Raw genomic sequence first — 26816 nt, 5'->3', positions numbered from 1 at the left:
AAACCATTTCCTCGCTCTCTAACGCTGTTCTTTTTTTTTTTTGTTTTCACCGCTGCTGCTACCAGTTTCACCACGGCCTTCCTGTGCGAGCCACCTCTCGTTTCCCCGTGTTCTTGTTCACACAGTCGTGAGAGCGCTGGAGTGGCAGCTGAGCAGAAAAACACTCAAAGCCCCACTCTTGAAATGTGCTCGTATGAAGCATGTACGCGCACTAACAAAGATGTTGCCGTCATCCTCTGTTATAACTTTTGCAAAGACAGCTTCTACAGAGTAATCTCTAAAGCATCTCAAAGAACATCAGCCTGAAGCTCCGGTGTCTTACTTCATTCTTGAACAGTTATACGGTTGTATCAGTTCCTCGTCATTTTTGCCCAGACAGCAGCTCCAGCAGCCTAATTAGCTCTGGACATTTCTTGACCTAAATTCTACTGTAATTAAATTAGGTTTTAATGGAAGAAGGATTTCCACTGAATGAGTCCTCTAAAAAAAATACATTTGTCTGATAAGGCTTTTCTTTCAGCCACCGCATTAAAAAATAAGCAACACATGTAAGATTGGATTCTCTTTCACCTTGTTTTACTGGTTTTGTACCTCATGGGTCAGAACGTTGACTCGCTGGTGCAGGTTGCCGTTTTCTGACTGCAGCAGCGCCGTGTCTTTACTCTCAAAGGAGCAGTAGGAGTTGGTGTCCTCCCCAAACTCGCTGATCATTGGGAACTGCAAAGACAAAGACACGCCAGACAGTTCATTAATGTTCATGTTCATTTAAACAATATATTGCAGTAAAGACTACAACGCTGCTTTTCCTGCCACGTTTCAGTAACATGAAGTATTTATTCTGCTAGCTTAATGGTAATCTTTTGGACAGAATATCTTGTATCTTCTTCTGACATAATTGGTCAATTTAATCAAGCTGAAAGTCTTGCGGGGTACGTCTCTACCAGTGTCATGTCTAGAGACTAAATATTTACCCATTTTTCTTTGCACAATAGCTCACAAGCTCACTCAGATTGGATGGAGATTATCTGTGAGCAACAGTTTTCAACCCTTACATGAGATCCTTAATTGGGTTTAGTTATAGACTTTGGCTGAGCCAGTGTAGCACATGCACATGCTTTGATCTAAATCCTTCCATTGCAGCTTTGGCTGCATGTTAAGCTGCTGGAGATGAACCTTCATCCCACTTCTAGTAGGATTGCTCTGTATTTAGCTCCATCCATTTTCCTATCAACTTAGGTAAATTAGCAATCTCCCGAGACAACCAAAGGACCTCAAGCTCCTTTTGGCTTCCTGTTGCTCAGAAATTAGACTGTGAACCCTTCTGTCAAAACAAGCTTTAGTGTCTTCAGCTACAGCAGCACTGGCCAGTCAATCCACTTTTGAGGATTACTACACATCTATTAGTGAGTGCAACCTGCTGTCAAGCAGTTGTTTATTTCAATCAGGTCGCTTCTGAAAAGTCTAATTTTTTTATTTAAATTAATGAAAAGTGTATTTAAGCTGAGTGAAAGCACAACTGGGAATTATAAGCTGAAGACTGAAGCAGATTCAATCTAAACTCTAAAGGTTTTACGCTTACAAAACCAAACTCTGGTTGTTAGCAGAGCACTGCGATCCAGACATGCTGGTTATATAACTGAGTGTCGTTCAACCTAAATGAACACATTTCCATTTAGAGTGCCTACCATAAGGGCTTTTCATTTTCTGTGTGAAGTCATTGCCTCGCTGATGCAATGTCTATTTGAGGAGAAAACAACCCTTTTCCATTTAGGAGAGCATCTCTCTTTGCTCGGTTTAACAGTAAATGGGGTAAACATGTGCAGTCGCCCCCGAGGGCCAGAGTTTTCTGACAGCGCTGAGCTTCAGGAACTCTGAACTGGGGAGGAACCTCGCTTCAGCCCATGTTCAAAGCAGCAAGAAGTGTTCCCATCCATCATAGCAGCAGCTGCGCTCTGGAGTTTTCTGTTTGCTGCAGCTTTGTTAGTAACAGGGTTGTCTGAGGCTGAGTGTGTTAGTCGAAATTCTTCTCCTTACCGAACCTGAAATAATGATTAAACATGAGATGTAAGAAACAACAAGTCTGTCACAGAATCCAGACAGGATGAATACAAGATGAGGTACACTCATCCATCCATCCATCCATCCATCCATCCATCCATCCATCCATCCATTCATTCATTCATTCATTCATTCATTCATGGTATATCAGAAATCTAAAGGAATATGGTTCACTAATGTGTGTAGCTTGATTTCTTCTATAAAAGAAACTAAAGGCAAATGGTCAAGTAATGGGTTAAAAACGGCAGTATTATGTTTTTTCCAGGGACATATAGTGCCATTTTATAGCACATTCAAGTAACTATGTTACCTTCAGTTGTTACCTTCATTTTTATTAAAAGAAATTTGGCTTCATAATTTAATGCCTTGAAATTGGTCTTCTGTCTCTTTAAAAACTCCTGCTCTTTCTGAAACTCCATACTGAAGCTGAGGTCAAAAGTCATCACAACAGCGCTCCTCTATTAACCCTTTAACAAAGTTTTTACCAGCGCTGCACTGAGAAGTAGCTCATATAAAGAGCTCAGCTGATGCAAAGTTCTTCCAGGTGTTTGCTAATTGCTGCTGGTAGTCTGAAGGAGCTGCTCTGCTCTGTGAGATGGAAGAGCGGCAGCTGGCAACTTCTGCTCTGAGGAGGATCTGCGCCTCAAAGGTGGCGTTTTCCACAGCTGAATGGTTGCCATGGGAGATTAAAGGATTTCTCAAAGATGCAGGAAGGAATCCAGGTATGTTTTTGATGAGGCAATAACATTATAACATGACGTAAAGATCAAAAAAGTTAATTTTACATAACACGGCCATATTAACTACAATCATTAGTATTGATGACTGTGACTTTTGTAAGTGTATTTCTTCCTTTCCTGACTGGCTTGATTACACCAACTGGCTCCACTCTGTTGAGCTGTTATGTTCTTTCAATCTACTGCCAAGTTCCTTTTGAAAAAAATCTGGCTTGTTTAAAAAAAAAAATCCTTCCCAACAATGACTTCCCAGATGATTTTATGTAACAAACCATCTGGAGCGTCCGGAAAATAAATGATGAAGCCAAACTTCACATTTAGGTACATATGAGCCCAGGAATCTTATGATTTTTAATAACTGTGCCCAGTCAGTTTCACTTTAGGTATTAAGTTATTTAAATCCTTTTGTAATTATAGCAGCAGCTCCTGGTAATTAATATTTGTCTGCATGGTTATATTTTGGGAACTCTCTTGTGTTCTGTTTTAAAAGGAAAGCCTGCAACAAGATATCTGCTGTTACGTTTGGAGAACAGAACACAGAAACATCAATGACAACACAGTAAGTGTGATAGCAAAATCTGAGGTGGAGGTCGGCTGCAGAGCACCTTGCAGGCAGAGACTGCTGATTGGTTTATTGGTGATTGCTGTCGAGATTAGCTCAATTCATTGTCAAATACCCCACTCCTTCTGCAGTCAATCATTTGGGGGTAAAAAGTCATTTGTGTAAAAATCAAAGTGGTAGCAAATTTTCCACTTCCTAAGTGAACTGACTGTAGCGCCACCATGTTTAGACATACCTTCTGTCAAGCATGTTCAACAATCCCACGACCCCCCAAAAAACATTTTTTAGAACATTTGGAGATTTATGTTATCTCTCTTAAAAGATAACACATTGCAAGTTTTTATCCATATGATGTTAACTTATTTCTCAATAATCTCAATAATAAATGTGTTTTACTACTAAAACAAAAACAGAAAATTGTTACTTAAGAGCCACTTTTTACATGTTTCCACTCATATTTTTGATTATTAATTTCTGAGATAAGAAGGCTTCACTTCCATCACCACATTCTTTAACTCTAAATCTGAAGAGTTAAATACCCCCAGTATTTCTGGGGGTGTGTACATTTAGGAATCCATATTAAAATATTAACCCTGTCTTTTAAATGTATTTATGGTGCTGCTGCTCTCTCTATCTGTGACCTCTCAGAGCTTTACACCCCTTGTTGTAGTCTAAGGTCATAGTTGTGCCTCCGACTCATTTTAAGACAAAATCTTTTAAAGCCGATATGGAAAGTGTTGCCTTCATCTTTGCTATGCATAGATGTCAAATCTTCTGTAAAGCTGGATTTTTTGTTTTGTTTTGGTAATTAATCAGTTTGATCTTATAAATAACTCTTATGAACTGTTTGATCATATAAATGTTTTGTTTTTAGCTCTTCTTCATGCTCTATGCTTTTATTTGTCTTTTTTAATGCTCTTGTGCAACATAAATACATTTTACTCACTTGCTGCCATGGTATGGGTTGATTCAATGTTTGCATTAAGAAGTGATTGGTATTTACATATTCAGTTGCCTGTTTGAGTATCCAGAATGAATTAGTGTGTCAGTAGAGCTACTCGACTCAAAGTACAGTCTGACATGCATGTTTGATGCAGGTCAGACTGTATGAGATGAGCCTTGTTGGTTCGATTAGACAGCAGGTGAGGCAGAAATCCTTCCAGCAATAGCTGAATTGGCATACAGATTAAATCAGGGGAGCTTTAGGGAAAATGAGTGCAAAGAAATTATGTAGGAGGACAGAAAATGAGTAAAAATGGGAAAAGCAGTTGAAAGAAAGATCTACATGGGAGGAGGAATGTGCTGCACGGCACAAAAAAGGATGAAGCACGAGGGAGCAAAAGGAGATAATGATGTAAGCAGTGAGGGGGAGAGATGAATTGTTGAAATTAAGAACAAAGGAGGATTAGAAGAAGAAGAAAAAAAAAGAGTATTCCACTAAACATTAGTCTTAGGTTTTCTGCTTATTCTAGGAATTATACAGGAGCAGACATTTCTTATTTTCCCTACTTTAAGGATTTCAACATGGTCTACAGTATAGAATAGGTTAAAGCGGAATCTAAAGAAATCCGCAAAAACATCATCATTGAAACAAATACGCTCAAACAGTCGGTTTAGTATTGGAGAATTTCAAATATGTGCAAATGAAGTTTAAGGAGGAGAGAGTCAGAACTCCTGGATGCTTTTAGCAAGCAGCTGTTCCTGCAGGCTTCTGGCTGCCAAACTGCTGTTGACTCACTCACAGGTGGCCGTTTGCTCAGGGACGGTTCCACAGAGAGGCAGGTGTTGATTTTGGTGGAGGCAGGTGCAAATGTTGGCCATTTGGAGTAGGAGATGTCGCACCTGCAAACGCGCCGATACAACTCTGCCTTTAGGTTGCAACCAATGTATTATTTTCCATTTCAAAACATACCAATCCCAGAATAAGTATGAACATTTTCTGTAGTCTTTAAACCTACTCTCCAGACATTACATAAAATTCAATCAAATAAAAATTACGACCAGCCAGGAGTCTCTGAGAGGGTAATAAAGCAATGTAAAAGAGTTTTAATTTTATTTCTTAATCAGGTTCTATTTATAGTTTATTTTCAAAAAAGCATTTCTATCCTTTCCAATAACCAACAGAAAAAATATTTATTGGCATTACAGCAATAAATCTTCTTCTACCTGCTAACCAGCTTTGTGCGCGTTTCCACTGCTTTTTGATCATTTATCTTTGGTTATGAGCTCCAAGTCTTTGAGATTGGAAAGCCTCCTTGCCATCACCCTAATCTTAGCTTCCTCCACAGATTCTGTGTCAGCTGTCAGCCTGGACTCTATTTTTTCTATTTGAAACTCTCACCACCTTAATAAAAATGGAAAAAGGTTGAGTGGCTCTCTAGCCCTGACAGTAAATCAACAGCACAAACCACGAGTCCTTCTATCTGACACCGACAAGGACAAAAACAACTTTGTTGATTAGCTGTTTTTTTGTTGTTGTTGTTTAAAGCAGTCGAATGTTGGACTTGAAAATGCTTTCACCTTAATTTCGTAGATCTTCAGCTTCCTCTTGATGCTGGTGTTCTCTCGCTCCAGGCTGGCCAGTCTTGTTTTGATTTCCTGATAGGCAGAGATGAGGGTGAAGTGGGATGCGGAGTACACATCGTCAGAAGGAAGAGCCGAGGTCCTCCATGCCATGCTGCTGCAGCCATCCTCTTTTAGGCCTCCCGCGTCACTGCCTCCTCCCAGCAGCCCGAGCTCCCCACCGCCAAAAAGAGACTGCATCGTTCTGAGCCTCAACCTGAAAGAAAACCGTTATTGGGGTATGAATTATTTAAGACTCAGAATTTTTATTATTATTATTATTTTTTATTAATTACATGTATTCCCCAAAATAACCAGAATTTTATGCTGCTGCCAGGCTACACATCCTGAAAGCACCAATCAGCTGCTTCCAAAAAATAAAACCCAAGTTAAACTGTTGGAAATTTGGTGCATCGATTGTAAAATATTCCAACTGAAAATGCTGATTGTTGTTGGAAGATAATCACACAACAAAAGTCATAACAAAATTTATGTCACTGAAGTTTTCCGGTCAAGAAGAAACTATAGCAGGTAAGTAGGTATTAATTAGACTTTAAGGTGGAGAGTCTGGATTGTTCATTGCAGCTGCTTGGTGAGATCCTTTTGATTGCAGTCAGAGCAGCAGTGGGGTGGGATGTAGCAGCCACAGTTCAAGACTGTTTCAATAACTTACTGAAAGCGTTGTCAGCCTGAAGTGGGTGTGATGACATTTCCAGCTTTTGATTTTCTTTTCCAAAATATCATAAAATCAATAAAATTTTTATCAAATGCCAGATAGTGAAGTGAATGAAAACATTTCCCATTTAAAATTCCTAACATGCCACACCTCCTTGCAGTTCCTGCAACTTTCTCAATCGGGGTTGCATGAGAAACTAGCGCTCGAACTGTAGCTGATATTTTAATCGGAATGATTCAAATTTGAGTTCAGTTCGTGTTCGTGTTCTATTTCACAGTGCTTAAAAAAAATTTTTTTACTTTGACAGCCTGCCCTCCATGAGTGGCATGATGAATGAACGGTGTAGTTAGCTGATCACGCTACATCACATCTAACCAGCCCTCATGCCCCAAAGACTCTGAGCTGTCAAAAGAAATAAATGGCACCTGTAACGTCACCTCCCTGTTTTAATGCAGCCACAGACGAGAAATGTGCACCAAATTCATACAGGATGTGGCAAGGGGCACTGATATCTGCCAGTTCATGGACACAGAGGTAGTTACACAAGCTGATTTTTGATGTATATTGGAATAGATGTCATCCTGACTCCCAGCTTTGCCTTGTGAGTCAGCGGTTGCCTACTGAGCTATTTTCATCTACTCCCTTCCTCCACTGTGCTATTTTTCTTACATTTCTAAGAGTGAGGGGAATAAAACCTCGGCCAATCCACATCTCTCTTCCACGCCGGTTTTAGGAGGATGATACAACAGCACTCCCACCCGCCCAGGCGCACACACAAACTCATGGCTGTGCACACAAAGCTGACTGAAACATAGGAGCAGGCAAAAATGCCTATGTGGTCAAACAGGCTGCAGACACATGGTTTAATCGTAAAAGTGGTAAAATATTAAGTACGTGTACTCTTCAACAGCGTCAAGTTCTCATCTTGTTTCTGTTTAATGTTTTAGGCTGAAAAACTACGCTGTTCCATTAATTAGGCCTAATTGACCAATTATTTCCAAACTAAGTCCAAAAATGGTGTTTTGTTGTAAAAAGGTAAATAAACTAAACTTAAATAGTTCTCCAGTAACTATTACAATGATTACTTTCACCAATTTGTACAGACATGCATAAGCTGAAATGCAGACCAGCTGGCAAGTTGCAGTTCAGTCTCTTGCGCTTCAGTGTGTGGTGAAGGGAAGCTGGAATCAAACTTGCAGTTTTTCAACCGCCAGACACCTGCTGTGGCTGAATGTACATCAACTGGACATAAGAATTTCAAAGAATACTGTTTGCAATACTGTTTAAGACCTTCATAAATATCAAATTAACCTAAAGAAATTATATCTGCCCTGTGATTTTGTTTCATATAATGCAGAGGAAATGAGAGTTTAATGATGAAATTTGACCATAAAACTGTTTTATAATCCAGACCCCTGGAGTTGCAATGTGTCTCTCAGTCTGTATGGATATCAGGACTTGGATGAGGTCCAAAAAGCTCAGTTGGGATGCTGACTTTATCCAATTAAAGTCTGCAAAATTGCTGTGGGAATCAAACACTTCACGAGGGTTGTTCAGTAAGACGCACAGCAAAAAGATTTTTCAAACATTAGTACATGAAAAGCACATAAGCAGGAAGGTACACAAATCAGAAGAAGCCATGTTTTTTAAATACACACCACAACAAAAATATCAATGCCTAAAACGCCACAAGAAAAAAATATATTATACTATTAAAACTATTACTAGCATTTTACCCAATCTTTTTCAGAGTACCTCACCCTTTCATTTTCAAGTGTTAACTATACCATTGTGTCTCAGGTTGTATGTTGAGTTGAGTATAGTTTTACACATATCGTCTGCTTTAAACCTCTCTGCAACTTTGACCCTGACCTGGTTTCTGTTTTTGTTAAGCTTCATGATGCTGTTTGTTCATTAACCCCTCTAAGAACTCTTGGATTTACACAGAGATTAAATTCCACACAAGTTTTTTTTTTTATTATTATTTATTAATTAGATTATTTCTGAAGGCAGCTGGTGCCATTGGATTTTATTCAGAGGTATCAAGGTGGGGTCAAGAACAAATGTGCACCACACTTTGAAAATAAAATTGAAACCATGTATCCCTTTCACTTTACAATCCTGTACTGCTTTGTGTTGGTCTCTTACACAATGGTCCAATAAAACACATTAAATTTTGTGGTTGTAACATGAAAAAATTGAAAATATCAAATTTCAAAAACCCTTGCAATTTGTGCGTAAATGGACAATTTGGCAAACATTAAAGCTTAAATTCTAAAAGAGCAAAAATTAGATCAATCGTGGACGCTAACATCCGAATGAAAATGAACACATATGACTCTCTTTGCTACTATCCGTGGGTAAGGACAACATTGTGTAGGCTGATGGATGTGGCTGCATTTGCTTAACAAAAGATAAGGACAAAGGAATATTCATGCTTGTGCTTCTCTAAATTAACATACATAATTTACCCCACACAGTGCAGTTCGCACACACTCACACACCCCAACTTCCTGGCTGCACATCGCTGTTACTCCTGCCCTCGGATACGGAGTCAAAACTTCCACCTTTATTTTTAAGTCACAATAGGTAGCAGGCCACCCTTTGTGAGACTGAAACCGCAGCGTAGATTAATCGTTAACAGAAGATTCAGAGGGTGAAATTGACGTCTTTGTGATTGTTTATTCCTTGGGCCCACACATCACATACTTTTTTGTCCTCTGAGACTGCCTCTCTGCATGCTCCCTCTTAGTCCTTCCTTGTTTCCCTTCTCCTTCGAAACCACCCCCCCCCTCCTTTTGTGATATTGTCTGCAGTACTGAAAGGACTTTCTACTGCTGCTGTGCTTTGTGCAAATGGAAAGTCGAAGGAGCCTTGAACTGCGTAGGTAACGCTGAGCAGTTAATGCGCTCGGCATTTGCAGTTCTGTGGTTTCAGTGAGATCTCCCATGGTCACTTTGTGCGAATCTGGAAAAGCCAGACCAAGCCTGACATTTTCCTCCAACACGGCTCAGTTCTATATTAAATGTGTTTCTTAAACTAAGAATAAAATCTGTTACCATCTATTTTCATGAAATCATCTTCCTATAATTACTATTTATATATTTCTTACATATACACACATTTATTGGCACCCCTGACGTAGCTGAACAATTTTCTTTTTATATTACAGTAGCATTTTCTCGCTGTAAATACAGTGCAGTACTGTAGTTTATCAGATTAATGTAAGAAGAGGGAAGGCTAGTGAAAATCGAGGGTAAGAACTATGACTTGGCCCACATTCTAGCTTTAATGAGTTGTGAACAGTATGCAGATCCAGGATATTGAAAAACAGCATCATTATCCTTTTTAGACAAGAGCAAAACATGCAGCGACAAATAGCTCTGCAATGCTGATACTTTGTCCTTGCAGTGATTCGGTCATTGACGTGCACATCCTCATGCCTGCGTCCACAAACACAAAAACCTGAGGAGTCACATCATACCTGCTGGCAGGTTAATTGGCTCCTATGTGCCGTGCCTTCCAGTTTTGGCATTGTTTACTGTGAGAGACGGAGGAAGCAGGTGTTCTGGACTGAAACTATGAGTTATGGGAGCATGTGGCAGATCAGAAAGGGAACGCCACCTCTCTGCCCTGGTCTCGCCATTCACAAGCATACTGTCCGAGTCAAAGGTGCCAAATGTCCAGCCTGCTGTGGGGATCGCAGGATGACACAGAGAGGAGGTGGACAGTGCCAGACGGAGAGAGCGTATGGCATCAAAGGAGAAAAAGGATATAAATGGGAGAACACCAAAAATGTATATATATAGATATATATATACTGTATATCTATATATATATATATATATAAAAATAATATTTCATTGCCACTGCAAACAGAAAAAGACACAAAGTTCATCTGAGGAGATGTTATCAAGTATCAAGTGACAACAGCACTTTAATATAATAACACACATAATCAAATCAGCTGAATAAGACTGTTCATTGAATCCCATAGGGATTAAATGCATTAAATAAATGAGTGCACAGAAGGAGATGATGGCATTCACAAAATTAAAAAAAAGACTTTCACCCCTCAGAATAGGGTTTCTCTTCAGTTATCAGAGTAATAATGTATTTCAAGTCTGACTTTCCCTGGCTCTTATTTGAGGTTTAGGCTAGATTGGACATAAAATTATAACTTAATATTTATTCACACAATGTTTTCCACATGTAAGACAAACAAAAGCACCAATTAGACTTTTACTGAAACATTTTATCAGTGTTCTTCGAGGTCTGTACTGTAGCTTCTTTGATTGAGGAACTAATTTTAACTACAAACAACACTCCCAAAATTCAAAGATCATTTACATTTAACCCTAAGCCTTTGTTCATAACTGTTACCCAGATGGACCTTCACAAATATTCAAAGGGTGGCTATAAAGGAGGGGAGTTGGCTGATCATTTTTTAATGGCACATGCATTTATTTCGAAGAAGAGCCATGAGCCTGACATGTTACCTGGAGCCCATCACCAAATATAAATGCTCAAAATACCAGTGAAAACATACACAACCTTCGTCAGCAATTACAAGAAATGCTAAACTGTTTTAATGCCAAAAAAGATTTCACATTGATTACAATTACATAACAAATTTTGAAAATGTTATATAATATATTAGAAACATTTAGTGTTTATGTATTATTGAAGTTTGGTATTTTTGGCCCTAAATACATTAATGTTATTAATGTTGTATATGTATTTATTTAGGTTTTGATTTCAAATCTACTCTAATGCCTTTTACTAAAGTCTTATCAAAGCAAACAAACTACAGCCAGATAAATAAATAACATGGAAGGAGGACAGGGATCTAATATTTGGTATTTCTGTGCTCAGGAGTTTTATTAAACCTAAAAATAATGATAAACAGCAAAAACATGAATCTTCTCAGATTTTTTCCAACTCCATGAGAAATATTGTTTTTCAAAACTTTGCCTGAGTTGCTCATCACTGTTGCTTAATTAGTGAACCTCGTGTGGCTGTGGTCCCGGCTTTGCACTTTAACACAACGTCTAACAGGTTCTTGCATCAGCGCCATCACTCATATACAGAAAACAGACTTGAAGGAGAGCAGCTAATTAGAGTGAGAGCATCGCCATCATTAGACAAACAAAGGTGCTTAAAATTGCAAAGTCGTCATTTTAAAGTAACACATTCTAATAAGAATCAGGATTCTGTTGCCGATTTCCAAATGCTAATAAAATATTCTATTGGTTGATTCTGGCTTAGCAGACATACTTGTTTTATAACAGTGACAGTAAAATTTTGTGCTCTACCTTTATTGAAAAAAAAGTTTTGAACATCAGAGTGTGGCTGTCTATAATCAGACATGTAGGTTGATTAAAATGTTCTCACTCGTCTAAGTTGTCAGTCAGCCATTACAGCATTCTGGATAACAGAGCTTAATAGCAGTGGGTTGTGTTTCAAGGCTCCTTGGTATAAAACAGTGGACGAACTTCTCTGGTAGTTCTCTGACCTCAGAGAAATGGTAAACGAAGGCATGAACGTGACGCACTGAACATGCCGAAGGGGAGTTAACATGACATGCACACTCATAAATGCAAAAATAATGCACAGGCATTGTTGAGCACTGACAAGGGTATATTAGACTGTTTCTGACATTAATAAAAATTGGGTACACTTATAAGGGTAATTGCATGTAAATTGAACATTACGTCTTCATGGTGCTAAATTCTCCGTCTCTTTTCTGTCCTGATGTAATCTCTCCCCCTGCTCATCACTCATTGATCCCAGATTCTCAGGAAGCCGATCCATATGTGAGAACAAGTCATGCATTTTGATGCAAAGTTCACCTGATTGAGCAAAACCAAAACCAATATGATTTTTGGATACAGCACATCAAAATGACCCTAAAACAGTTGAAAAACCCCAGACATTTTTTTTTTTACATCTTAGGGACCAGTGTTAATTAATATCTTCTATAGTTTGTTCTTATAGTTTAGGGGTTAGACGGAGCTTTCGGTTTAAGTTGTTGTAGACGAAGGAAACAAGTAGCTTTTGCTTGGCTCTCGTGAGAATTCCTGCCTGATTCTCTGAAATGAGATCAGTCTGACTGTTGTTTACTCCGAGTAAGATACTGACTGCAATGCCATACAACCGCACTTGAAAACATGAACTCTCATTTAAAGACAAAAATGTAGTATGTGCTAAAACACATACAAAACAGCCTGGGTCCCAGCTGCCACAATACACACCCACACACCCCCACAGGGGAACACACAGTAAAAAGTGCTTATGCAGCCTGTCAGCGCAGCAGAAAAACACCACCTCTAACAAATGCCGTGCTGTGCTGTGCCATGCTGCTCCATGATTCATCACCAGGGGAATCAGCTGTGCACGCAGGCAGCCATAAACTTCCATGCGTTTGTGTGTGGGTGTGTGCATGTGTGAGAGAGAGGCAGCTGCCATTTGGGAGATTGATGGCAGGGGCAGGAGGGAGACAATGAGTTGTGTTGCTGTTTTTTTTCCCGCCTCAACTCAGAGTTTTCTGTCTTTTCAATCTCTCTTTCCCCTCCTTCACCAAAGCTCCCCTAATCTTTCTTTTTTGCGGATGCTGAAGTTAAACGTCAACTCCTCCAGCCCGTTTTCTCCACCATCATGCTGTCTTCCTTTCCCATCATTCTCCCTGACATTCATCCATCTTGCCTTTCACCAGCCAAGTCATCACATCCCCCCTACCTCTGTCTCTCCCTCTCTCTCTCTATTTGCTGGAGGGAAGAAAGTCTATCTTGACTTTGAATGAGAACTTTGCCCACAGAAGACATTAATCTCCTCATTATTGGATTCTCTTGCTCTGAAAAATGAGATAAAGCTGCGCTAAGCTGCAGCCCAGAAGCACAGAAAATAAATCTTTTTGATAAAAATTAATTTTATTTGCCAACAATTAAAAAAGTGAATCATGGCCGCAAACACAATCACAAACACAACTGGAGGAAAAATTCAGTGTTCTCATACTTTATTGACGGGGGTGAGCTAAAGTTGGATGACTCACAAGAACTTGTGTGTTTCCCGGTGAAACAAAGACTGTAATTTGGTCTCAGTCGGCGAAAAGAGCATTAAGGAAGACAAGCGCGATGCTTTCTCTCGCTGCACACTTGGCTCGCCAGCAGGCTAGAGTGAAAGATGGTTGTTGCGTGCAGATGAGATGCACAATATGATGAAGAGAAAAATGTGGCCGAGTAGTGGAGATAGTTAGCCCGGCAGTCATACAGAGATCATCGGCTCTAATAACTGTTCTTACTACTTTGCAAACCAAATGATTAAGTGAAACAGAAATGATAATGAGCCCGCTGAGAATGCGAAAATGACTCCACTGTTCCAACTTCATCTCGAGACACTTTTCTTTGTTGTTTGTGCATCTTAAGTTGACTGGGAAGAATACAGGCTCCGTCTGCAGCATAGGGCAGGAGAAAAACAAACCTGATGGAATGGAGTTGGACAAACTGCACTTCAGCAATTTTCAGGGTCAAACAGGTTTGTGTGTGACCCTCAGGGAAGCAAAGGGAACAACGCCAGCTGAGTTGTGGAGGAAGCTGACAAAACCGAGGGAAATACCAACAGTAAGCACCTAAAAAAAACGGCCTTCAATCAGCTTATGAAACTTTTTCAAATGTTGTCACTTTCAAACTTGCATGCTAATGGAGTTAACATGGATAATCACAGATTCTCTACTGGATTTATGTCTGGACTTTGACCAGGCCATTCTAGCACATAAATATCTACATCTGGATATATGCTTAGGGTCTGCAAAGACGAGCCCCTTTTTGAGCTCCCTTTGGCCATTCATGCGACACAAATCCTGGTGGGCCATATCCCTCACGTATAGACGTCTTTGGAAAATCCTTCGCTGTGGGATGAAAGCGGATGTGGGGTGAAGCTCCACAGGTTCAGCATACAGTATCAAACATAAAATGAATGTCAGGACACTCCTACAGGGTTAAGCACATCAGAGGCTTGTGATGCCTAATCAGCATTGTTCTATTTTCAAATAGCATCACTACTGCAGTAACTACCCAAGGGGAAAGCCTAGTGATCTTTTCTGTCTCAGCGAACGTCTTGCCATTTTCTTGTGAGAAATGAAGTGCTTCAAATATGCAGCTTCACAGAGTCAGTGTCTGTGTGCTTCTGCCTTAAATCCCCCAGGCAGCTGGCTGCACAGACCATCTGTAATTGCTATATTAGAAACTTGAGCCACAAAGCCAGTTTACGCTTACACAAGTCAGCTGATGCAAGACTGGGACTCTCTCATTGGACCCACTTGGTCTCTTTCACAAATCACACGGAGATGGTAAAAACGTTTTTAAACTCAGCCTTGATGTATTTTACGAAAGAAGCTCATGTTTCATCAAGAGGATGCTGTGTTCAAGGACTAGTACTACACAAATAGTATTTGCATGTAGAGGGAAAAAACTGCCTGTTCTTTATAAAGGGCAGATTTTTTGGCAAACATGAATGATAATTGTCCTGTCCAACAGATTGTCGCTCCTGGGCTGTGGATCTCTGCAGCTCCTCCAGAGGTACCATGGACCTCTGGGGCCACCCCTCTGATAAATCCTCTCCTTGTGATGCTTTATGCTACAAAAAAATACTTTACACATTCACTAGCATCCAATGAAAAAGACATTAAACCATAGGAACAGTATGTTCATGTTGGAACAATAGATGGAATGGATAGTCTGCCCTTTTTCTCTGAGAAATAGATGGAAATATGCCAGCATATACAAACTATCACTGAAGAACCACCATTTATTCTGCCAGTTGTTTAGCAACGTCTACAGTAGTCTGTACAGTAGAAGGGGGAAAAAAAAGCTTCCCTTCTTGTTTTGCCTATGACTCACACAACCCGGTGCAGTATCTGTGATGCAGGTGTAGCTAATAAAAGATACCATTCAGCACACTCTCCACCAATAGTGCCTGAGCTGCATGTTCAACGTAGGAACCCACACCTAGAGTCTCTACGCTGCTCTTAATGTCGGTAAGTAAACAAAATAATGGAGGTTCATCAGTTACATGACACCGAAACGGGGGACAAAATAACGAAGAAGCAGAATCTGCACCAAAATTGGTTATATTGACATCAAGAAGAGAAAGATAAATAAATGTGAATTTTCATGACAGCATTGGGAAATATTTCAGTCTTTCTCATCTTCTACCTTGAAGGCCAGATTCTGCCTGCATGCAGATACTGATAAACTGTTTAGTAGTTTGTCAAGACAATAGTTGCCCAATAAGATTCAACAGACATCATCCATTTTCTTTTTTTCTTTGGAAGAAAACTTGTGGAAAGTGGAAATACTCTAAAAATTCTGCACTCTCACACATAAGGGCGATAGTCAGTCACCAGATAACTTACACATATTTTGGGACTGATGGAAATGGTGAGGATTCTCAGAGAGAACCCAAATATAACATGGAGAACATTGAAGCTCCACAGAAACTAGATGACATTTAGACTGGAATCCTTTCAGCTGTTAGGCAACAATCGAAAGGTCAACATGGACTGCAGTACAAGGGAAAAACTACTGTTGCAAGTTTGATTTATTGAAAAACATCAATTAGTATAAAAGTTGACCTTTAATAACAGGTTCCCATTGTACAATTTCTTCTGCGTTGAAAGAATCCTTTGTGCAAAAAAATCTTTGGTTGTGAGTTTTGTCTCTTTCCAGATTTTAGCTTCTTCACTCTCATCATCCGTCTCCGATTCTTAGAGTTCAAATTTCCATTCATTGTTGCCATGATAGCTCACTCACCTTTTGTGACTTCTAGCTTCTATTAAGTCTTACATCATACAGTGTAAAATGAAATATGAATGTATGTGCATGGTTATTTGTCCAGCATGTCTCTGTGTTGTCCTGTGAAAGACTGACAACCTATCCAGGGGCCTGAATTTACAAAAGAAGCTCAAGACTAACAAAGAGCACATGTGATAATTGGCAAGTAAAATTAAACGAGTGTAAAGACACCAATTAAAAACAAACGTAGCAGTAGAACAGCCATGAAAAAAGAACAAGCATGCTTATGTGAGTCGAGGCATTTCATTGAGCCACCCCTCTGCTATATCTGAATTACACAACGGGTTTAATTCCAGCCTCCATTATTTGAGGATATTAAGATCATCGCCAGCTTAAGACAGAAAATAAAAACAAGTGTTTAACTGGCTCTCAGAGCTGATATGATGATCTTAGATTGATGATTAATTAATGAAGCCTGGTGCTGCTGGTTCACGCTGGATGAAACAACATGATGTGTGAGAGGGAAGAGAGCAGAAGCTCGGATCAGACAGACTACGAGATTACGCAAAAGACGGAGGATTGGTTGGGTTGGGGGGAGTGTGTACATCTCGTGTGGCGTCATTCAGCTGGAGCGTAAAGACGTCTGCTCATTCAGGTGATGTAAACCTTACCGATCAAGCATGTGTGTCAAGCTTCAAGCTGCACATGTGCCCTTTGTCAAGACGTCAGAGCATTATTTTAATGGAAGTCACAGTCCTTGGCAAAAGACAAAGCTGCTCGGCCTCCAAAGATGTTCCCTCTGTAACACTGAAACATGTGCATATATGACTGTCCCTGTGAGGACAAGGACAAAAATGACCTCCATTGTAACAAGTGAATGCCCTTACATCTAACTCCTCTCAGTTGACGACCTTCAAACAGCCGTTTGGACGAGGGTGAGAAAATAAGGACTATCCAATAACCCAAAAAGTGTGAAACACAAAGGTGTGAAACAGAATCTGATTCTCCTGAGGAAAGTCTTGCAAATGTAAAATGAAGCACTCTACAGTTAAAACTTGTGTTATGGATGATCATCTTCTTCAGAAAGCTGCATTTTATATGAGGAAAGGCTCTTTTTGTCTGCGTGTGTAATATGCGAGTATGCGAGTGTGTGTTCAGGGAATAAAGAGACACTGAGGGGGTGGGGAAGGAGTATGAGCACTGAAAATGTACTCGAGTTGCTCCACAGCTCCAAAGTGGACAGCTGGATTCTGCATAACAATTGAACAATACGAATAATGTAAAATATAGATACAGTTAAGCCCAAACTTATTTAAGTAATCTTTTAATTTTACAAACAAGTTTCCTCTGCCCAAAAGAAGTATTAGCATTTTGGAGTGGCCCAGCTGGAATCCTGACTTGAATCTGATGGAGAGATCTAGAGATTAGTTTGATAGCTAGAAGGCGTTCAACCTCAAAGACATGAAGCTCACCACCAAACAATAATTGTTGCATTATCAGTGAAAACATGTAAAAGCCAAGTCAGAAATTATAAGTAAAGCTTGATAACTGTAATGACAAGAAAGACTCTGAGTACTTTGATGTGTGTTCAAGTGTTATATTATTTTTGCGATCTTGGAAAAATTGAGGTTTTTCCCAATTGGAAAAAAAAAAATTTTGGCTGAATAAAATAATTCTGGATTTAAATCTGTAAAGACAATTTTGCAGTCAAAGGCCCATTTATGAGGTTTCACCCATTGCATGTTGTCAAGCATCTCACTCATCCTTTCAATGTGTTTATTAAAGGGGGACGTATTAAGTGAAATGAACTTTTTTGAGATTTATATCATGTCACGGTGTTATTCCCTCATCAAAATCATTCCTGGATTGTTGCTTTGATTCTTTGTTGCATCTTTGAGGAATCCTTGACTTTCCGGTGGCAGCCATTCAGGGGTGACTAAAGACATGATCCCACAAAGTGCTGCCTTTTCCACAAAGTTCCTCCTTGGAACTGCCCATCTATGGAGCTCATTATACGAACTACTTCTCAGTCCAACTCTCGTAACTGTTGTCAACCACATAATAAGAAGCATTGTTGTGACATCGTGCTGAAAGCAGAGTGTCGGAAGCAGATTTGTAAAGACAGAGGTCCAATTTCAAGGAGTCAAATTATGAAGCCAAATTTCTTTCAGTCAATTTTGATATATGCAACAATTTTATAACAACTAAAGGTAACATAGTTACTTGAATGTGGCATTACGTCCATGGAAAACACACAATACAGCCATTTAAATTGCCATTACTTTTAGGCAATGGACATCTCTGGATTATCTTTCAAATTCACAGCAAAGTTTCAGTGGTCATTCTCAGAGAAATAAAAAGAGGCCCTGCAGTAGACAGAGGCAGTCTGTGCAGCCATTAACGGCATTGCGGCATGTGGATGGACGAATGCCATCACTTCTGTCTTTGTCTTATTTCTTCCTTCCTGTTGCTGATCATTAAGCTGTGCCCCCCAGTTACTGGTGGTATGGCTCCTTCTATGGAGACCGGGTACTCATCTGTAAGCACGCTGATAATGGACTCAAATACATATGAAATTAATGCAGAAGAATTAACTGGATCTTTACTGCATCCGTACAGAAAATATCACAGGAACCACAAACTAAACAATAAACCGCTAAAACAAAAACTTGTTTCCAACAGAGATGGTGTTGTTGATCCAGAAACCGACCAAGAATAACTTAACAAGAAGACAGAACTATCAAAATAACCCAAAACAGTAAACAAAGGGAAATAAAAGAACACACACTTTAGGAGGTGGATCTGAACATTCTTATATCCTTTTCCTACTTGGTTTTCAAATTCACTGCCAGCTAATCGTTTCATCTCCAGCACTGACTGGTTTCATGATGCCGGAGAAAATAATAAAACCGGCGTGTACAGTGGAGGTCATGGAAGAGCCAACACCAATTTTATCCTGAGGGTATTAATTCAGCCATGTGTAAGATACTGGATATGATGTGAATGTCACATTGGCACAGAGCTCATACTCTGAGAGATGCTCACAGACAGATCCGAAAGCACATATAAACATGTCTGAGGCTGAAAAAGCAGCGGAAAGTTAGCTCAGACAGCTGGGAGGTTTATTGTTATACAGCCTTTGTTAGCAACAGCAGAATCAAAATGTTTTGTGATTTCAGGACAGAGATCAAAATGTTAGAGGAATTATGATGAGACCGTCAGTTAGCAAAATAGCAAACGGCATGTTCGAAATTTAAATGTGCTCAAGGTGCATGAAGATTTATACCAACTTTGCGCCACGTGATTACCAATGTTGTCTCATGGCTTTTGTCCTGATTAGTTTTAGTTTGATTACCCCCTGTGCATCAGTGTTAATAAAGAGGCTTAGATGCCACTTGGAATACAAAAATGCTTGTCAGAAATATGAGTCAACATTTTGTTAAACTTTATTCCTTCACATACATAACAACTAATGCTGACTTTGGATTAAATAACAGAAAATATGTTTTCCTATCAATATGAAATTAGATATTTTGGGGGGGGGGGGGGGGGGGGGGGGGGGCATGTAGGGTGTTAACTGAGCCTGTCTGTTTTAAAACAGAACTTCTTCAGCAAAACTGATTTTGATGGAATTTTATTTTTGTGCAAAGTCAGTTAAATGGTAGATTATAGTACATAAAAAAACATAATTTGTGCAAAAATATTGCAAAAAAAACATCTTGAGTGATAGTCAATGGCAGAAGCTGTGCTAAAGGGAGATAAATGACTCAAGTAGGTTTAGAAGGCATGTGATAGACTAAAAATATAAAATATAGGAAATATACAAAAATAACCTCAAAATATACAAACCAATTTTTTGCAATTATATGAACACAAGCAAAGTAGTTAGAAAAATGTACTAAATGAGTGAGGGTTTCAAAGGCATATAGTGCTATAAGTGCTATGAGACCTTCAATGGTACCAGACAGTAGTAAATTTTAAATTGAACACGCAAGCAATGCAAGCAGCGTAACATAAACTATGGAATAAGAATTAAGAATAAAAGAAATAACTACGGCAAGCAATTAAAATTGGGAGTCTGGGGAACAGCAACATCTAAGGAAGATAAGAGAAACGGCTCCAGCAAATCTCCTCAGAGATGATGGACTGCAAACAGGTAGAGCAGATTGAGGCCTGAATCTGAGTATAGAGGTCCACATGCTGCCTTGGATTGTTCTTTCTACTTAGCAGAAAATGAAGAAGAGCTGACGTTGACAGCCAATTACCAGACACAAGCGCCACAGCAGTCTTGTTGGGCTGGTGTGGCCATATGTTCCAGGTCATGCAATGTTGCACACGTCATGCATGTAGACCAGAGTTAACTCAAAGTCACCCTCGCAAAAGAAAGTCGACCAACTTGTTTGTCGAGGACAGAGCTTATTCTTTGATTGCTCTTGCTACTGTTTGATCGGACTCCTAGTTTCAAGGCGTAAGGAAGGTTTTCGCAGCTGGATGTACTGAACCGAAGAACAGAGAGGCTGATGTAAAGATCTAGCTTTGCAGTAGAAAAAGCAGGAGCTTACAGAGCACAGACAGATCCTGAGTGATCTCTTTCTGTCTCGAGTGTCACTCTGCCTGAAGCTTGCTGTTTTTTCAGCTGCGTTATTTATTGGAAATCCATGCGCCGGGTCTGGCCCGGCTGCAAACACATGGATTATCCCACAGATGTAATTATTCTTCGTATCCTGAGTCAGTTCAGTGACAGATTGTTAGCGAGGTCAGAAGACGGCTTTTTTTCTTCCAATAGATGACGTCAACACGCATGAATCATCTTTCTGCACATTTACAGATACTGGGTCCTCCTACACCCCAAAAATCAAAGACTATTTTACTGTTTTATGTTGATAGATAAAATCCCATTTTAAAATCCCATTAATATTTAATGTCTTAATCACAATTCTTAATTTAGTATGTATAAATTTGGGCATAAAGGACAATGAGAATCAATCCATCTGCTCAAATATATTATTGATAAGCAGATTTGAAATCCATATTGCATGAAACAATATAGCCAATTGCATCTAAACTGTTCTTTGGAAATAGCATATTGAAATTGAAAGCAAAATTCTGATGGTGATTGCAATTTGATGTAATGCGCAGCGTATTTGCACATGTCATGGTTCTACAACTATTGACCAACTGTTCCACCAGAGCTATAAATCTCTGCAGATCCTCCAAAGTACCATGGGCCTGCACACTGAAATTTGTTTTTGTAACGAGGCAAAATATTTGAAAGTTCAAGCCGTATGAATATGTTTGTCGAGTACAGTTGTTGTAATATGATGAAAATGTTTCAATAATTGTAACCAAAGAAATATGGACATCAGAAATCATGTTCTATGGTGGAAGTGATTCACTGGTGCAACTTTATTTGTGGTATCTCAAAGATACAGAAAAAAATCTATAAAAGCATTTATTACCCTCTGTACATTTTATGGTTAGAAATTTAAAACAAAAATAGCACAAGATTAATTTGAAGCTGCAGGAACAACAAAGAAATATATGTGGGATATGTCAACAAGACATTTCCTCACCAAACACAGGTAGGCCATTTTCAGAGTGTGTGAGCAGATATTTTTAGGTGCACCACAGGGAGTTTAAGCAGTCCTGTAACGAGCGGCAAGCAAATGGGTAACCTGGTTTTCCTGTGACACAAAAAGAATCGTGATTCCCCAGCGAGTCCAAAGAGTCCGGATTCAACAAGGACTTTCTTCCTCTTTTTTTTTTTTTTTTTTTTTTTTTTTACACACACAGCTGCTGTCTTTTTCCATTCCTTATGCACTTCATTCCCATTCTCTATCACTAACATATTGGACATATGCTGCACATAAGCGTAAACTGGTCTGCACTGTGTTTAGAGTAGGTGTACAGAGTTGCATCGACATTACATCACATTTTTTTCCAGTTTCCCCAGCAACCAGGTGTGCAGCAGGTGTCCAACAGCAACCACCACCCTATTATGTCATCCTGCTGTTGCCACGCAGTGCTCAAGGTTTCATTACAAATAATCCGTCGTGCTTCAGTTCTGCTCTTGCAGAAAGACTTCGGCGCTGTCAGTGGGGTTGCTACTGAACAATGGAAGACAGCCGGGACGGTGCAGTGGGAGGTGTGAGTTTGTTCCCTTTGGGAGCAGCAAAGAGGAGTTTGGAAAGCCTTTTTTTCTTTTCTGATAAGTGACTCATCTAAAATCCAAAGTCTTGGTTTAGAGTAGGACACGAATACAGGTGGGCCGCCCATCGAATATCTCGTTTTCCTTTTGGTTTTTAATTAGAGGAGGGAGAAGTACAACAATTGCCACCCTTGGCCCACAAAAACTTTACCGACGGGGTAAAGATAAGTGATAGAGCAGAGATTTGTTTTTTATAGAATAATCAGCTCCTGATACTACTTTTGTTCAAGAAGCTAAGCATTTTCGAGCATGACCAAAACATAGTTATTTATTTATTAGCAAAATCGTGTCTGTATCAAAAATAAGAAAATAAGCTGCACAACCAAACATGCTATATTCAATCAGAGTAGCCGTCTGCCACAACAGTAAACACAGCAAAAAAAACTGAAAGAAATATACAGTTTAGTGTTTTGGATAGCTTTCAATTTGCAGCATGTGAAAGTCTGGTATGAACTTCTAACCATCATGGATATCGTCTTGACACATGTACTAGCAACTCCGATCAAGTTGTAAAAAAAAAAAAAAACTTTTCAATAAATTACTTTTATATTCTCCTACTGAGAAATACAAAACAATTCTAACCTCTAGATATGTTCAGCGGGGCTTAGTAGGAGCAGCCTGTGTTTCAAAATATTATTTTTGGATAAATTCCACTGCTTGTAAAGCTTTTATGACCTTCTTTAGTCCTCTCCAATATTTCACAAGATTGGAGCATTCAGAATGATCCGTTTGTATACTTTATGCATCATTCAAGCCCAGCTGAAGAATATAAAGTAATCAAATTGTACGAAGCAAAGCTTATCAACATTTTTGCAAGAATTACAAGATCAATGATTCAAAATATACTCTTTTGAGGCACGTTTAGATCATTATCTTATGAGCTAAGTTGTAGATGATCACGATCAAACGGTGATAGAGAACTATTGAATTCAGAAAGAACCCATCAGCCTTTTCTGTCAAGCTCGTTTGGATATGCCTAAAATCATGTTAGGCAACAGGATGTTTAAATTCATAAAGTATTTCCAGCTCTAGTCCAATCAGGAAAATATTTGAGTGAATGTTTTGAGCATGATGCGGAAATTGTCCGCATTACAATTTCATTAGTATTCAACAAAAGACATGATGCAGATAGCCAAACGTTTTTGTGTCTGGTGAGTCATTTCTGTGTTGATTCATGTTTGATTCAGATCACTATCCTGCTCAAAAGACTGAATGATGTCCCATTTTCAGTTTTCAGATTTTTTTTATTCTAAAAATGCTGGCATTTCAAAGACTTTGTCATGCCATGCACTCCAACATGGTTTCCTGTACTTTTGGAAGACGAATTGTCCCCCTTGCATCATAGATCTCATACTTAATGGAGTACATACTGTACTTTCCTGGAGTGTTTAATGCAAAAAAGTGTAATCTTCAAACAGTTCCAGTTAAGGTCCCGGCAGAGTCTAACAACCTCGTGTTTTGATCTGCGCTGAAAGAAAAGGAGAAGCATTTTCTTGGCATGCCCCTTAAACAAGCAGTCAGTAGGTAGAAATCTTCTAATGGCTGTTATGCAGATTTTGTGACCCCAAGCTGCCACTCTGAGCTGAACCTCTCTAACAGTGAGCTTTTTACGTATTTTATCCTCCTACTCACTGTAAATGGCAACAATAAATATGGGTTTTTGTCACATCATATTTATACCCCAGGGAAACAGAAAGTCATGGATAGCTAATAAATAGCAACAACAGTTGGCGTCTGTTAAGCCAGAGGTTCCCAAATGTTTTCTCATTTATCAACATAAATATGGGAGCATTCAGAAAATGTAAAAAAAATATAATAATCTTTTTTTTCCCCCCTTCAAGACTAAAAGCCACTTTGATCTTCCATTACTCTTTTCATGGATCAAACATCCGGATGTTAGAGGCTTGTTTTTAGCAACAGTGAGTCAATTGTCGGACATGCAGGCAGTGGTTATAAAGAGACCAACTCGCCAGCCTGAGCTCATCAGCTTTCATAGTCCAAAACGGGTTTTTTTCTCTTCATCCTCCAGAAAATATTTTTGCTCTCTCTCTGAATCAACATGAACATAGTTTGACCTCCAGCGTCATGCCTCTTTTGATAGTGAGTGCCTTATATAAACATAATTAAAACAAGACCCAACTTCCTAATTAACCAATTCCCTATATCACGACGCTAATCTGAGTGGCAACCTGTCACGGCTGTTCTCTGTCTCTCACTCATTTAGTCATGATGGATAGAGGTTGGAAACCTGCACACAGAGACACATGCATACCTGATCGCCTGCACGTGCACAACAAACCATTAGGCCTTGCTGTTGCTGTTCATAAGAAGCTAAAAAAAAGAAGCTATCTGCATTTATTTATTCAGTTATGCCAAAAATTATTCAGACCCCTGGCAGATTTAAGTTTACATTTATTTTTATTCAACCAAGAAGTTTTTGTCTAAAATGAAGTCAGATATTAGTACTAAAAAGATAAAGTCATCCAAGAATGAATCTTAAAACAGAAATGTCTCATTTAGAAAACAAAACCTATAGCGGCGTCTGGTGCTGCAGCCCTTTGACTTATTCAGGAGCCAAATGGAAACACCGGTTTTACAACTCCCTCAAAGGACAGGGGCAGAGAAGTGCGTCACTCCGTTTTTTTTCCCCTCTCTGTCTCCTCTTTGCTTCACCTCTCCAACCCTTGAAAGCCGTCCATGAATATTCCATCAGCCAGCAGGGCCTCTGCCCACCCTCTTCATTTAATGATTCAGTCTGTATGTGTCTTACATAAACGTCCGTGTTTATGCATAGGACCATGATCGTAGCGCATCACTTGACAAAACCAGAGGCAGGAAACGTAGAAGCGAATAAGGAAGTGTTGCAAAATGCACAGTAGGAGAGTGAATGAGGGTTTTGCATAAATTATCAATCTGTGAATTATGTCAGCACAGTCTCCAGGCAGGACAAGCTGTATGTGTGTGCTGCCCACCGATAATGATACTGCAAAGCAAGATAAATGACCTCTTGTTCCTGTGGTGGCTACTGACTCTCAGGTAGAAACTACAGCATCACCATCCAGCAGTGGAGAGAACACAGTCTGGTTTTTATGCATAGTCTGCCCTAAAAAAAAATCTGATTAATGAGAAAATATTCTGCTTGGTTGGAAAGAGTAATAAAAAAAAACTGAATCAGTGCAACAATTAAAATTTCCTAAGTTAAAATAATTAGTTCCTTCATAGGAGCATACTTAATGTATTTTAACCATATAAAAATCACATGGACAAAAACAGGATTTTTTTTTTTCTTTATTTTATTTTTTTGCATTTTTACTTCTTGTATTCAATTTTGTTTTAAGACAGTTATGCAAAGAATGAGTTAAACTTAACTATTTATAACCAGCAATGACCTTACAGAAGCAATTTATGCTACCCCTGAGTATGCAAAAGACATAAAGAGAAGAGCCCATGTCGAGTGTGTCCTCTATAGACACAGGGCTTTTGGTCATTTAGTAATCAATAGTACATACGTATGTTTCAACATGGGTGTATCAAAATCCAATACTCGAGAGTTACTACTCTGCAAATTTAAGAAGCATCTCTTCTCCAACTCTGTCTTGTACTCAACAGGTAAGATTTGCCAGAAAAAAAGAGACTTTGCTCTCTGAAGAGAACATGGCACCACAAGCTGCCTTTGCAAAAAAAAAAATGCTAACCTCATGGAAGAATCTCCTTTTACACAGATGAGACTAATGCACAACACCAGAACATATATTAGCACAAATAACCCATACCAGCACTCAAACAAAGCAAAGGAGGGATCATGATCTGGGATTGTTTTGAAGCCTGCAGGATTTATGCACCTTGGACTCATTAAGTCAACCATGAACTACGTACTAAAGTATAAAGAAAATAAAGAAAAGTCAATTGTGTGACAGGATAATATTCAAACACTACTTAAACATTAATGACTGGCACACCCATGCACACATATTTTACACATGCACAAGGAAAAACCAAGCATGAGCCCCAAATATGCATTTGTCTTATTTTATTTCTATGCCACAAAATGCTTATTTATTTAGCTCAAAATCCATATGAAAATTAGCCTGATGCACAGGGAAATTATAAACATTTCTTCAAAACAGCTAAACTCATATGAACAATGATTTCATGCATTCATCTTAACGAGAGCTAGCAATAGCAAGAGCTTTATTGTACAAGCACATTCAAAAAATGCACT

General features: G+C 39.1%; 1 protein-coding gene across 1 annotated transcript in view; it reads right to left on the bottom strand.

Moving 5' to 3' along the window:
• The window catches only part of tbkbp1 (TBK1 binding protein 1), a 64254-nt gene that overhangs the window by 29871 nt on the left and 7567 nt on the right, over positions 1-26816 (bottom strand). Inside the window, exons 2-3 of the mRNA XM_032574399.1 lie at positions 5878-6136; positions 592-717 (exon numbers count right to left, since the gene is read on the bottom strand). Of these exons, the coding sequence (XP_032430290.1) occupies positions 592-717; positions 5878-6120 (369 nt within the window). The 5' untranslated portion in view covers positions 6121-6136. The remainder of the gene's footprint in view (positions 1-591; positions 718-5877; positions 6137-26816) is intronic.

The sequence above is a fragment of the Xiphophorus hellerii genome, chromosome 10, assembly GCF_003331165.1.
Source record: "Xiphophorus hellerii strain 12219 chromosome 10, Xiphophorus_hellerii-4.1, whole genome shotgun sequence".
Lineage (NCBI taxonomy): Eukaryota > Metazoa > Chordata > Actinopteri > Cyprinodontiformes > Poeciliidae > Xiphophorus > Xiphophorus hellerii.
The sequence above is the reverse complement of the archived record's forward strand: the minus strand, read 5'-3'. Positions and strand labels throughout refer to the sequence as shown.